This window comes from Carcharhinus amblyrhynchos, chromosome 9 (assembly GCF_965287045.1).
Source record: "Carcharhinus amblyrhynchos chromosome 9, sCarAmb.v2.hapA, whole genome shotgun sequence".
Taxonomy (NCBI): Eukaryota; Metazoa; Chordata; class Chondrichthyes; order Carcharhiniformes; family Carcharhinidae; genus Carcharhinus; species Carcharhinus amblyrhynchos.
The window spans coordinates 46,015,333-46,028,791 of record NC_137332.1 but is presented as its reverse complement, the minus strand read 5'-3'; the positions used below and the strand labels follow the sequence as shown (position 1 = coordinate 46,028,791).

Below are 13,459 nucleotides of genomic sequence, written 5' to 3'. Positions count from 1 at the left end.
TACTAATGTAAGTCTGAGCCAAGCCTCATTATGTATGATTGACTAAGAGCAAATATTTCCATTATGTATGTATTTCATCAATGGCTCAATGTTTATTTACATCAGACAAAGAGATGTCAATTACTTTTGTTTTCTTCCATGGTCTGAAGAAGAGCATACAGACTCAAAACGTTAACTCTGTTTCTCTCTCCACAGATGCTGCTAAATCTGTTGAGTTTTCTCAGCATTTCCTGATTTATTTCAGATTTCCAGCATCCAAAGTATTTAGTTTTATTTGAGGAATGGAGGCTTGAGTAGAGCATAAATGCTGGTATAAACTGGTTGGGTTGAATGGCCAATTTTGGGTTTATACTATATCATTCTACAATAAGAAGAACACACTTAAGAACATAGAACATTACAGCACAGTACAGGCCCTTTGGCCCTCAATGTTGTGCCGAGCTATGTCCAATCCCAAGATCAAACTATCCCCTCCCTATAATTCTGGAGTGCTCCATATGCCTATCCAATAACCATTTGAAAGTTCCTAAAGTATCTGACTCCAATATCACAGCAGGCAGTTTATTCCACACCCCAACCAGTCTCTGGGTGAAGAATCTACCTTGGATATCCTGTCTATATCTCCCACCATGAACCTTATAGTTATGCCCCCTAGTAACAGCAACATCCACCTGAGGAAATAGTCTCTGCACGTCCACTCTATCAATCCCTCTCATCATCTTATAAACCTCTATTAAGTCACCTCTCATCCTCCTCCGCTCCAAAGAGAAAAGCCCCAGTGCCCTCAACCTTTCCAAAAAGACCTACCCTCCAAACCAGGCAGGATCCTGATAAATTTCCTCTGCACTCTCTCCAATGCTTCCACATCCTTATAATGAGGTGACCAGAACTGAACACAATATTCCAAGTGTGGTCTCACCAAGGTCCTGTATAGTTGCAGCATAACCCCACGGCTCTTAAACTCAAACCCCCTGCTAATGAACGCTAACACACTATAAGCCTTCTTCACGGCTCTATCCACTTGAGTGGCAACCTTCAGAGATCTGTGGATATGAACCCCAAGATCTCTCTGTTCCTCCACATCCCTTAGAACCCTGCTGTTGACCCTATAATTCGCATCCAAGTTTGTCCTACCAAAATGAATCACCTCACACTTATCAGGATTAAACTCCATCTGCCACTGTTCAGCCCAGCTCTGTATCCTATCAATGTCTGTTTGCAGCCTGCAAGAGCCCTGCACCTCATCCACTACTCCACCAATCTTGGTGTCATCAGCAAATTTACTAACCCACCCTTCAGCCCCTTCTTCCAAGTCATTGATAAAAATCACAAAAAGCAAAGGACCCAGCACTGACCCCTGTGGTACACCACTGGTAACTGGCCTCCAGTCTGAAAATTTTCCCTCCACCACCACCCTCTGTCTTCTATGATACAGCCAGTTACTTATCCAATTAGCCAAATTTCCTTCTATTCCACACCTCCTTACTTTCTTCATGAGCCTACCATGGGGGACCTTATCAAATGCCTTCCTAAAATCCATGTATACGACATCTACTGCTTTACCTTCGTCCACACACTTAGTTACCTAATATTTTCAGAAATGCCTAGAACAGAAACTTCAAAACCAGTTGTAAGATACCATCCAACACATCTTAGACCTGTTTTAAAATGCCTTTCAGCACACCTTACATTAACAATATTGATACCATAGACACAGCAAGTACAATCTGAGCAACAGAAATGGAATTTGATGGGCAGGATCCTGAGCCCACTCTGTCCATGTGTGGGAATAGTGGTTCAAAATGTGGAGAATTTGAAAAAACTGTGTATCTCACCGGCAAGATCCTATTTCCCAATTTTGAACCTTGCTGATGGAGTGATGTGAAACACGCCAGGGAACCTAAATTGAATGCATCAGCATATCATTAGTGAGCACTCACTCCGGATATTGAACCCGCAGTGAATATTTAGCTGATACTAATGTATGTCATGTTGGCACCATTTACAACAGCTCTACATAAGCATGAATCTGGCGCCATCACCTCCAAGGGGGATATTGGAGGTGAGCACTCGGGTGGCCACTACACCTCAGGAGGTTCAAAATGCAAGGGGCATGAGGGAGAATGCTGGGGACACATACAAATACAGATTGGGGCCAAGGATGAGGGCTATTGTTGTTTTCTGAGCTGGTGGTTCCAGAGGTTTTGGGTGGGTCACCCAAAGGCCTTACCTTCCCTTCATGTTGGGGCATCCTTTGCTCCTGTTATAGTACAAGTTAGAAACTCCAAAGTGTTTTATGAAGCCTGCCTGAATCATAATTTTTGCATCTTGAATTTGGCTCGGATAAGCATATGTTCCACCTCATATGTGATTGAGAAGATCCACTAGGGGGCTTTTCTCAGACAAAGTTTATTTAAGAATATAGTTAACATATATGGAATGAAAATTAGCAATAACTTTTATCAATTACAAATCAAAATAACCACAATAATGTATAACCCTTAACCAATATATATCAGATGTTCCAATCAAAATCAATATCCCATAAACAATCTCTTCAAAAAGATTTATTACTGCACAGGCTGAAGCTCACATGATACTGGAATCCAGTTCCCTGGGTTGAATGCTGATTTCAAATGATCTTGAAAACTCAAGAGCCGTTTGTCATCAGATCAGCTTCCCAAAACACCAAAGCACAGATTCTTTATTGCAGCTTGGCAACAAGCCTTTCTTTCAGCTAACTGGTAAAATTTTCAAAGCAAAAAAGAGAGAGAAAGAGACTTGTTTCTAGCTTGCTCCTACAACTACTTCTAATATTGCAGCCAAAACGTAACTGAAAGCCAAAACACATCTGTCACTTGACTTGTCCATTTATTTTACTCTTTCCAGCAATGACATTACCCAAGGCTGTGACCACAATTTAAAAAAGCCTCTTAAAAGTACACTAACATCACATTCCGAGGGGATGTGCTGGCTGCCAAGCAGGCGTTGTTTCCTGGTTCCTACATGCTGGTTACTATTGAAACTGTAGCTGAGTGGGTGCTTTTCCTAGTTGGAGCTGTAACCTAAATGGGAGGTGACCACAACAGAAGGGTGTGACTATGAGGTCCTGGGATCTTGCTCTGTTAGAGGCAAGTCTAGAGGGGAGGGTGAGAATAAAGAAAGGGTTGATTTGTGATAGAATGGAATATAAAAGGGATTAAATGACAAATGAGCAGGTGGTGCTGCATCAAAGGAAGTGGTAATCAAAGAAGGCAGGTATTGACTTGCCTCTGATAATCACTGAAATGAATAAACAGCATCAAGCTGATTTGCTGCATGTATTACAATCAACAGCTTTTGGACAGTCACACATCATGATCCTTGCACCAGTTTTTGATCATTGAATTTTTGTCTCCAAGATGTCTTACTGAATGTGTAATAGAGCCTGACCTCATCATAGCTTAAGCTGCATCATACTACTAATGACTTTGATTACTTTCATTATTGGGTGTTTATTTATTGCCTTTTGTTTGTTTTTAATGGTGGACCTCACCACTCACTAAACTTTACTTGACTTAATTCAGCACAGTGTTCCTGCCTAGAAAAGCCTGACCTCCACATACAGTAAAAGTAAAATCACCATAATCCCAGATAAGTATACACTGCTCTCCCCTCAAAGGTGGTGATTTAGCCTGAGAATCACGCCAACTAAGGGGCAAAGTTAAGAAGGTGACCTTTATGAATAAACTCAGCCAGTACAGGAATTAAACCCGCGCTCTTCGCATCGTTCACCAGCCGAATGGCCAACTGAACTAAACCAACCATCAGTAAGCTATCCTTCCCACACCCAGTATTGGAAATGCACCAGCCATTTAAATAAGAGATTGGAGGAGGAGAACATAGTGAAAAGACAAACAAAAGTAGTGCCTTATGTTTCTTCAGTTGATTGATAACCTAATACCTGTTTGTTCTTTATAAATGGTTGCTGAACAATGAGTTGAAAATGAATGTTTGTTTACACAGGAGAAATGGGAACAACTTTGCAAAAAAGAAAATCAAACCATGGAGCTTTACCAACACATCAGCCTTATGACATTGGATAGTATTCTGAAATGTGCCTTCAGTTACCGTGGCAATTGCCAGATTGAGAGGTTAGAATTTGGAAACATTTACAAAATAACTTATGCTGCAGCTTTTATCTTAATGATTTGAAGAGAATCACAAAAAATTATTTGTGATCTTTGCATCAAATTATATAAGGCCAACAAAAACAGAAAATGCTGGAAAATCTCAGCAGGTTTGACAGCATTTGTGGGGAGAGAATAGAGCCAATGTTTCAAGTCTAGATGACCCTTCGTCAGAACTGGCCTCGCTCTGACAGTTCACTGGGACTGCATTCCAGTAATTCTAGAAGTTGCTAGGTCCTATTACTCTCGTCCCTCATAACACATTATCCTCCCACATCCAACATAATGGATCCTCATATCCTCCATGCCAACTCTATGTCCGCACATGCCCCCAATCATCCCCATGCCAACAATGGCAATTTATACACTTCACTTCCCCATAACCCCCTCATACTCTCAATGCCAACTACTGCCCTCTGACCACCGCATGGCTCCACATGCCCCCCAAACCACTTTCATTGCTACTCCTCCAGTATCTTCCATGGGCAGACTGCAGGAGCCATTTTGATTTCAGAAAAAATAAATTCAAGCATTCTAATTCAATTTTCACTCATACACACTTGATGGTGAAAAAGCTCCAACTCATATAATCCATTCAAAGCATTTAAGTCTCCTTAAAAGGTTCATGTCTTGTAAAAACCTCCAATCAGTAGTGTCATCAAAGACAACTATTCCATTAGTAGCCTATTTAAGCTGCTAATCAAACTGAACTCGGATCACCCTTCTCAGGCGATTGTAGCTTCTGAAACCCAGCCAAGCATTTATAGCCCTTGAGGAAACGTCAACAGAGGGCTCCATTGAAACTGCACAACTACAAGGTTTTGTTTAAACCTTTTCCTGTCAGTAAGCAGTCCAGCAGAGGTTAAAACTTGGCTGGGTTTCAAAAGCTACAATCATCTGAGAAGAACGAGCTCAATTTGATTAACAGCAGCAGAGAATTTTTTAAACTATTACTGACAGATGCGGTTTAAAGAGCAGGGCATTTAAAACACTTCAGATCATGACAGTTATACAGAGATGGTCAGCCCTTCAAGAGTGTTTCCATAGACCTCATCAATTCTTAACTCTCACACTCTGGGTTAAGGCCCTTGGGCCAGCCAGAATTGGTTCTGTTTGAACTCAGCAAATAGCTCTGCTGAGTTTCATTTTCCCCCTCATGCACCACCTCCTTTGCCTACCACCAGAAATTGGACCAGTTGGATATGGGTTCCACCTGTACTTTTAAAATCCATGGAGTTTTTCTGATTCTGTGAAAATCAGGTCCTAATCGGAAATTATGTTACATAGAAACATAGAAGATAGGAGCAGGAGGAGGTTGTTTGGCCCTTTGAGCCTGCTCCACCATTCATTACAATCATGGCTGATCATCCAATTTAACAGCCTAATCCAGCTTTCTCCCCAAAACCTTTGATCTCACTCGCAAGGTGCTATATCTAGCTGCCTCTTGAATACAATCAATGTTTTGGCATCAACTGCTTCCTGTGGTAATAAATTCCACAGGCCCATAACACTCTGGTTGAAGAAATGTCTCCTCACCTCCATTATAAATGGTCTACCCCGAATCCTCAGACTGTGACCCCTGGTCATGGACACCCCCACCATTGGGAATATCCTCCCTACATCCATCCTGTCTAGACCTGTTAGAATTTTATAAGTCTCTATGAGATTACTCCCCCCCCCCCCCCAACCCCACAACGCACCCAACCTCATTTGTCTGAACTCCAGCAAAAACAATTCTAACCTTGTCAATTTCTACTCATACATCAGTCCCACCATCCCCAGGATCAACCTGGTAAACCTTCGCTGCACTCCCTCAAGAGCAAGAGCATCCTTCCTCAGAAAAGGAGGCCAAAACTGCACACAATACTCTAGGTATGGCCTCACCAAGGCCCTGTATAGTTGCAACAACACATCCCTGCTCCTGTACTCGAATCCTCTCGCAATGAAGGTCAACATACCATTTGCCTTCTTTAGTGCCTGCTGCACCTGCACGCTTATCTTCAGTGACTAGTGAACAAGGATACCCAGGTCCCGCTGCTCACTGGATAAAAGCAAATTACTGCGGATGCTGGAACCTGAAACCAAAAGAGAAAATGCTGGAAAATCTCAGCAAGTCTGGCAGCATCTGTAAAGAGAGAAAAGAGCTGACAAAAGGTCATCTGGACTCAAAAAGTCAGTTCTTTTCTCTCCTTACAGATGCTGCCAGACCGGCTGAGATTTTCCAGCATTTTCTCTTTTGGTTCCTGCTACACACTTCCCTTTCCCAATTTACAATCATTCAGGTGATAATCTGCTTTCTTGTTTTTGCTCCCAAAGTGAATAACCTCACATTTATCCTAACTACCTTGCATCTGCAATTGATTTGTCCACTCATCCAACCTGTCCAGATCATGCTGAAGTCTCTGCATTCTCATCACAGTTCACCCTCCGACCCAACTTGGTATCATCTGAAAACTTTGAGATGCTACATTTTGTTCCTTTATCCAAATCATTAATATATATTGTGAATAGCTGAGGCCCCAGCTCTGATTCCCGTGGCATCCAACTAGTTCATGCCTGCCAATTTGAAAAGCACCCATTAATTCCTACTCTTTGATCAGAATTTTATTAGCATGTCTGCCCAATGTTCATACGACCTCACCTGAGGCCAATGGAGAATGCCATTCTCCGAGTCTCACCTGTCCTGGAATCGGGGCGGGCGTGCTGGTAAAATTTCGATTTTTGTTTCCTCTCTGCCAACCAGTGTTCTATCCATCTCAATATCCTTCCTCCAATCCTATGTGTTTTAATCTTGCATGATAATCTTTTGTGTGGGACTTTGTTCAATGCTTTCTGAAACTCCAAGTATACCACATCGACTGGCTCCCCCTGGTCAACCCTACTTGTTACATCTTCAAAGAATTCCAACAGATTTGTCAAGCATGATTTCCCCTTCATAAATCCATGCTGACTCTGTCTGATCCTGCCACTGCTTTCTAAATGCTCCTCTATACAGCCCTCGATAATGGATTCAAGAATTTTCCCCACTGGCGATGTTAGGCTTATTGGTCTGTAATTCCTTGTTTTCTCTCTACTTCCCTTTTTGAATATTGGAGTGACACTAGCTATCTTCCAATCTGCAGGAACTGTTCCAGAGTCTATAGAATCCTGGAAGATGACCACCAATGTATCCACTATTTCTAGAGCCACTTCCTTAAGTACTCTGGGGTGTAGATTATCAGGCTCTGGGGATTTAGCCACCTTCAATCGCATCAATTTTCCCAGCACCATTTCTCTACTAATAGTGATCTCCTTCAGTTCTTCCCTCTCACTTAAATCTTGCATTCTCCAACATTTCAAGTGTCTGATTTGTGCCCTCTTTTGTGAAGACAAAACCAAAGAAAGTTTTCAGTTGCTCAGCCATTTTTTAGTCCCCTATTATACATTCTCTCATTTCTGCCTGTAGAGGACCTACATTTGTCTTCACCAACCTCTTTCTTTTCATGTACCTGTAGAAACCCTTGGTATCAGTCCTTATGTTCCCTACAAGCTTACTTTGGTACCACATTTTCCCCTTCTTAATCAATCTCTTGGTCCTTCTTTGTGGAATTCTAAACTGTTCCCAATTCTCAGACCTATTATTTTTTGGCCAATCTGTATGTTTCTTCCTTGGCCAGAGCCCTTGATGGTAATATATATTCTTTGAATATCGTTACTAACCTTAGAGCCACAAACAAGGTAATGTTCATGATGGAAAAAAGCCACCAGTCAGATTCTAATTGATGACATATCTTAGACTGACACAGGGAAGTCACATAATTCTTGGACACAGCCACAAGGAAAAATCCACATAGACCCATGATTTCAGCAAGAATCATGGAGGCAAATTACTGTAGCCATTTTGTGGATCGATGTATTAATGGAAGGCCTCACTGCCCCATTTCTTTACTGTTAGACTAACTCTACATTGGCAGAAAATGTACAATTTTATTCAGAAAAGTAGTGTGCACTTGAATATCATTTTCCCAGAGTTAATTTGGTAACCAAATTTGTTACTTGTATTTTGTTGGTGTCCTTTTGAGTCACGTGATTCGTTCTGCTGGAACTACACAATTATTTTGTGACTGCTACCTATTCACTGTTTATTTTTTGTTAAAATAAATCCACTGAAAGGATCTAAAAGTAAATTCGATTCTGAGAGTATGAGGTTTCATTTGCTCATCTCCGATAATCCAGATGTAGTGAAAGCAGTTAACATACAAGGTTTTGAAATGTGGTTTCTTGCACGTAGTATAAAACATTACCTAGATATGCAGAGTAAGACTGAGTCTGTGGGATATACATGGACTTGGAACTTCCCAAGAGGGTGATCTAAAATTAGAACCAAAATAATCATGAATAAGAAGTGTAAAAAAGTTCCAAAATGTGACATGCGGTGGCGTACGCTACCTTGAGATACCTGCAGATATAGTCAAATCCAGCAGTGTAGCCAGGGGTGGGGCAACTGCTCTTTTCACATATGACTAAGAAGAAAATCACAGCTGATCCGTTTTACCTGATAGATCTTCTGCCATTTTTGTACGAAATAAAAGGATTGATGATTTTTTTAATTTGTTTCTAGCAGGTGAGCATTGCTAGCAAATCTAGTATTTAATGCCCATTCCTAATTGTCCTTGAAAAGGGTGTGATGAGCCGTCTTACTGAGCCACGGCAGCCTATCTGGTGCAGGTACACCCACTGTGCTGTTAGAAAAGGAACTCCAGGTTTTTGACCCAATAACAGTGAAGGAACAATGAACATAGTTCCAAGTCAGGATGTGGTGTGGCTTGAAGGGGAACTTACAGGTGTTGGTGTTTACATGTATCTGTTGCCCTTGTCTTTCTAAATAGTAGAGATTGTGGGGGCGATTCTCCCAAAAAAGTTCTAAGTGCTTAATTTGTGGGAAAACTGGTGTAAATCATGATTGTTTTGTCAGTGGGAGTTCACACTAGAATCTCCCACACTCTGTGTAATGCAGAAGTCACAATCGTGAATATACTTAAAAGCTCGGGGGTGGGTCCTATTTATGCTGGAGTCCGACACTTCTGGAATTCTGCACATGTCCAGTGGCCCTGAACTGTCAGCCTGAAGTTTGCTGGCCAGCTCAATTGCTAGCCTGCCCAGGGCCCTCACAATGCTGCTCCCCCAACACCCCACCGCGCCCCCCCCAACCCCCCCACAGCCCAAATGTGCCTCCCTTCCTGTCCCAGAGTGCCCTGATCTCCAGCTCCCCATGCCCCCACAGTGATAATCCCTCCCCTTCACTCCACCGGGGTCGTCCCACGAGTTCCCCAAAAGTGGAGAGTGAAATTATACTGGCAGGGTGGGAGATGCTAGCGGGCCTGGAGGCTTCAGTCCTGGGCCCACTAAATACATTTAAATAACATTAAAATAAGATTTCAATGACTTACCTGCTGTTCCCGCTGGTTTCCAGCATGGTCCCGACTGCAACAGATAACCGGCACTGGGAGATGCGTACAAGTTGGGAACACGTGCGCAAATCCCGCAAATTGGCCAGCACATGATGCTCCCAGCCTGCCATGCTAAAAAATTAGCGCAGTGGGATGAGAGAATTTCCCCCTGTGGGTTTGGAAAGTACTGTTATAGGAAGGTTGACAAATTGCTGCAGTGCATCTTGCTGTCACAGTGCACTGCTGGTGGAGGAAGCGAATGGTTAACCTGGTGAATGGGCTGTTGATAATTTGAGCTGCTTTGACCTGGAAGCTCCTAAGTGTTGCATTTATCCAGATAGTGGAGGGCATTTCATCACACTCCTGATTTGTGCCCTGTCGATGGTGGGCAGGCTTTGTGGAGTCAGGAGAGGAGTTGCTTTCACAGACGTCCCAGCCTCTGACCTGAATGGAAGGTGCAATTTAGTCTGTATAATTTATTTGGATTTTTAGTTCTTGATTGTCCTGCATTATAGCCTTTAAAAGGATAACAGTCCATTAGTAATATTAGCTGGGTTTAAAATGGCCTTCACTGTAGAAAAATAGAAAGTAATGATTAAAGGTATATGAATGAAGATTGAGGTAAATGTACAAAGCTAGGTTATAGTGAAAGCGATTAATGGAGTTTCCCTGGGTTGCTGTTTATACTGATCTGAAAAAGACATGTCATTTTGTGATGATATGCACAACATGCAGAAAAACGTTTTTTAAAATGAAATTCTACTTTTAAAAAATTTGTTCTGGTTAATTTTCAACAATGCCAAGCTAAAGAAAACAGCTAATTTACTAACAAAATGGTTGAACTTGGAGTCTTTTGCAATGTGATAATTCTTTACCAATGCTCCTTTAACAATCAACCAAGTCTAGTTATGAGTCACAAAATAACTTTTACTGCTGATAATATTGACAAGATTGGAGTTTGTCTATCGAATGTAGCAGCTGAATCAATCAAATTTGGTATTTTAAAATGTTGCAAAGTAACAACTGCTTTCCCAGCAGACTGGAAGAAAATAGCTCAGGGACACATAACCTACTACACAGATTAATTATAGAATCAGAAAATCCTTACAGTGCAGAAGGAGGCCATTCGGCCCATCGAGTCTGCACCAACCACAATCCCACCCAGGTAGCATCCCCATAACCCCACATATTTATCCTGCTAATCCCCTAACACTAGGGTCAATTTAGCATGGCCAATCAACCTAACTCACACATTTTTGGACTGTGGGAGGAAACCGGAGCACCTGGAGGAAATTCACGCAGACACAGGGAGAACGTGCAAACACCACACAGACAGTCACCCAAGGCCGGAATTGAACCCAGGTCCCTGGGGCTGTGCGGTGCAGTGTTAACCCAATAGTTGCTCAGTACTGAAATGAGAGAAATACACCATCCCACATATTTTCTTCAGTAAATGCAAATTGTTGAGAATGATGATTCACATCCTGTGAATGGTGAAGGTGCATTCATCCTGACTTGGAAATATATCACCTTCACTGTCCTGGACCTCCCTCCCTAACAGCAGTGTCAGTGTACCTACACCATGCGGACTGCAAGAAGGCAGCTCGCCAGCACCACCTTCCTCAAGGGCAATTAGGGATGGGCAGTAAATGGCCTAGTCAACATCCTGTAAATGAATTTTTAAAAATCCAGGCATTCAGTATTTTAAGGTTAGCAATGAACCCAAATGTTTCCTGTTCTTCTGTGGCCTGTGCAAACACTCTCGGATCACTACTTTGACGAGGGGGCAGTGGCAAAGCTCGATTCCCAATCTGATGCCACTGGCTGACCAAATGAAGAGAGACCATTTCCAAAATAGATCATTCCTTGTCCCGCTTCCCCATTTCTCTCTATATAGCACCTGCCACCTCCTCACCCATGGAAGGAAGCAAGTTCTGACTTAATAATACCTTTGATCTCTATCTAAATTGCTGCACAGTCCAGTCTGAATCATTAATGAATTGCAAACGTGATGTCATAAATCTTAACAATGACTATTATCTAATTTCAAGGATTCTGTCTTAATTTCCCAGTGACAGTTCATACGTCAAGGCTGTGTATGAGCTGTGCATCCTCTCCAACCAACGGTTTAGAATCTTCCCATATCACAGCAACCTTATCTACTATCTAAGTCCACACGGATTTCGTTTTCGGAAAGCCTGCAACCTGGCGCATCGTCATACTGGTAAGTGTAAAACACTTGCCAAATTAAAGTGGCTCAGATACACCATGCTTAGTTACTTGAGTTGATGTGTAAATTTGTGGACATTTCCTAGTTTGGTGTTTGGCATAGTTTTGCTTTTAAATTTAAAAATTTTTACTGACTGTTTTCAATCACCATCAGATTGAGAGATGTCAGTAGTGGGAATAAGAACCTTCCTCTACTTTTGGCCTCATTGTCAGCTGTGATATTTGTAAGATGCTTATTAGAGACTCAATGTGGATGCATGTAGTGGTATTGCCACTGATCAAATTATCCAGAAACCCAAAAGAATGGTCCGGGGACCTGAGTTGGCAGATGGTGAAATTTGAATTCAATAAAAATCTGGAATCAAAAGCCTAATGATGATCATGAAACCATTGTTGGTTGTCATAAAAGCATACCTGGTTCACTAATGGCCTTTATGGGAGGAAAACTGCCATCCTTACCAGGTCTGGTCTACATGTGACTCCAGACTCACAGCAATGCTCTCTGAAATAAGCCATTCAGTGCAAGCACAATTAGGAAAGGGCAATTAAAGCTGGCCTAGGCAGCAATGCCCACATTCATGAAATGAATCAAAAAATAAAGTTACAAGCCTAATTATCATTAGCTACTCTCCTCAAAATATTGACGAGCCAAGGAATTTACTTGAAAATAAAGAGCAAACAAAATAATTAGCCATTGTTTCCTTTTGCATTTGAGCTGATGTATAGGTGAAAAACATAAAGAAAACTATTTATATTTAAGTCAGTGAAATACTTTTGCAATGATTTCCCTGGAGCCATTCTTCTGCACTCCCTCCAATGCATTCACATCCCTCCTATAGTGTGGCACCCAGAACTGTACACAGTATGACAGCTGAGCTCAAACTAGTGTCTTGTGAAAATTCAACATAAGATCCTTGCTCTTGTACACTGTGCCTCTGCTAATAAAGTCCAGAATACTATATGCTTTATTAACTGCTCTCTCCACCTGTCCTGCCACCTTCAATGATCTAAGCACATATACACCCAAGTCCCTCTATTCCTGCACCCCCTAAAGAACTTTATCCCGAATTTTATGTTGTCTCTCCATGTTCTTCCTGCTAAAATGCATCTCTGCATCTGTCTCTTACCTGCTCACTCTGTCAAATCTGTTATGTGGCACTGTATCAAATGTCTTTTGAAAATCCATGTACATCACGTCAATAGCATTACCCTCATTGGCCCTATAGTGTCTGGCCACTTTAAAGGGCAATCAGCCAATGGGTTCAAATGACCCAGGAAAACTAGTTACATCCATTTGCTATTGGGATTATACACAGTTCGTTCATTTTAATCCAGTCTAAATCCTGAAAGTGTCTTCTCCTTAATGGCTGTGAGGCTTGGGCTGACTCAACACAGCTTCCAATAGTTTAATCCACATTACAAATCAGCCTCATAGAGTGAGGATATGGGCTTGACTGGAATTGGAAACGGAAATATCACAACAGTGCAGTAACAGGTATCTCTTTGAGGTTATTGGTGGAAGATGTTATCAGGGTAATTTGGAGCTTTCCAAAGGAAGCTGCAAGTGGATATTATTGAGATGGTGGAATGAACAGAGCAGATAAAATTCAATGGCAATAAATATGAGATGGT

The 13,459-nt window shown here is 41.8% G+C and overlaps 1 protein-coding gene across 1 annotated transcript in view; it reads left to right on the top strand.

Annotated features, from left to right (window-relative positions):
- The window catches only part of cyp4t8 (cytochrome P450, family 4, subfamily T, polypeptide 8), a 78,094-nt gene that overhangs the window by 33,170 nt on the left and 31,465 nt on the right, over positions 1–13,459 (top strand). Inside the window, exons 5-6 of the mRNA XM_080195560.1 lie at positions 4,006–4,133; positions 11,671–11,822. Of these exons, the coding sequence (XP_080051686.1) occupies positions 4,006–4,133; positions 11,671–11,822 (280 nt within the window). The remainder of the gene's footprint in view (positions 1–4,005; positions 4,134–11,670; positions 11,823–13,459) is intronic.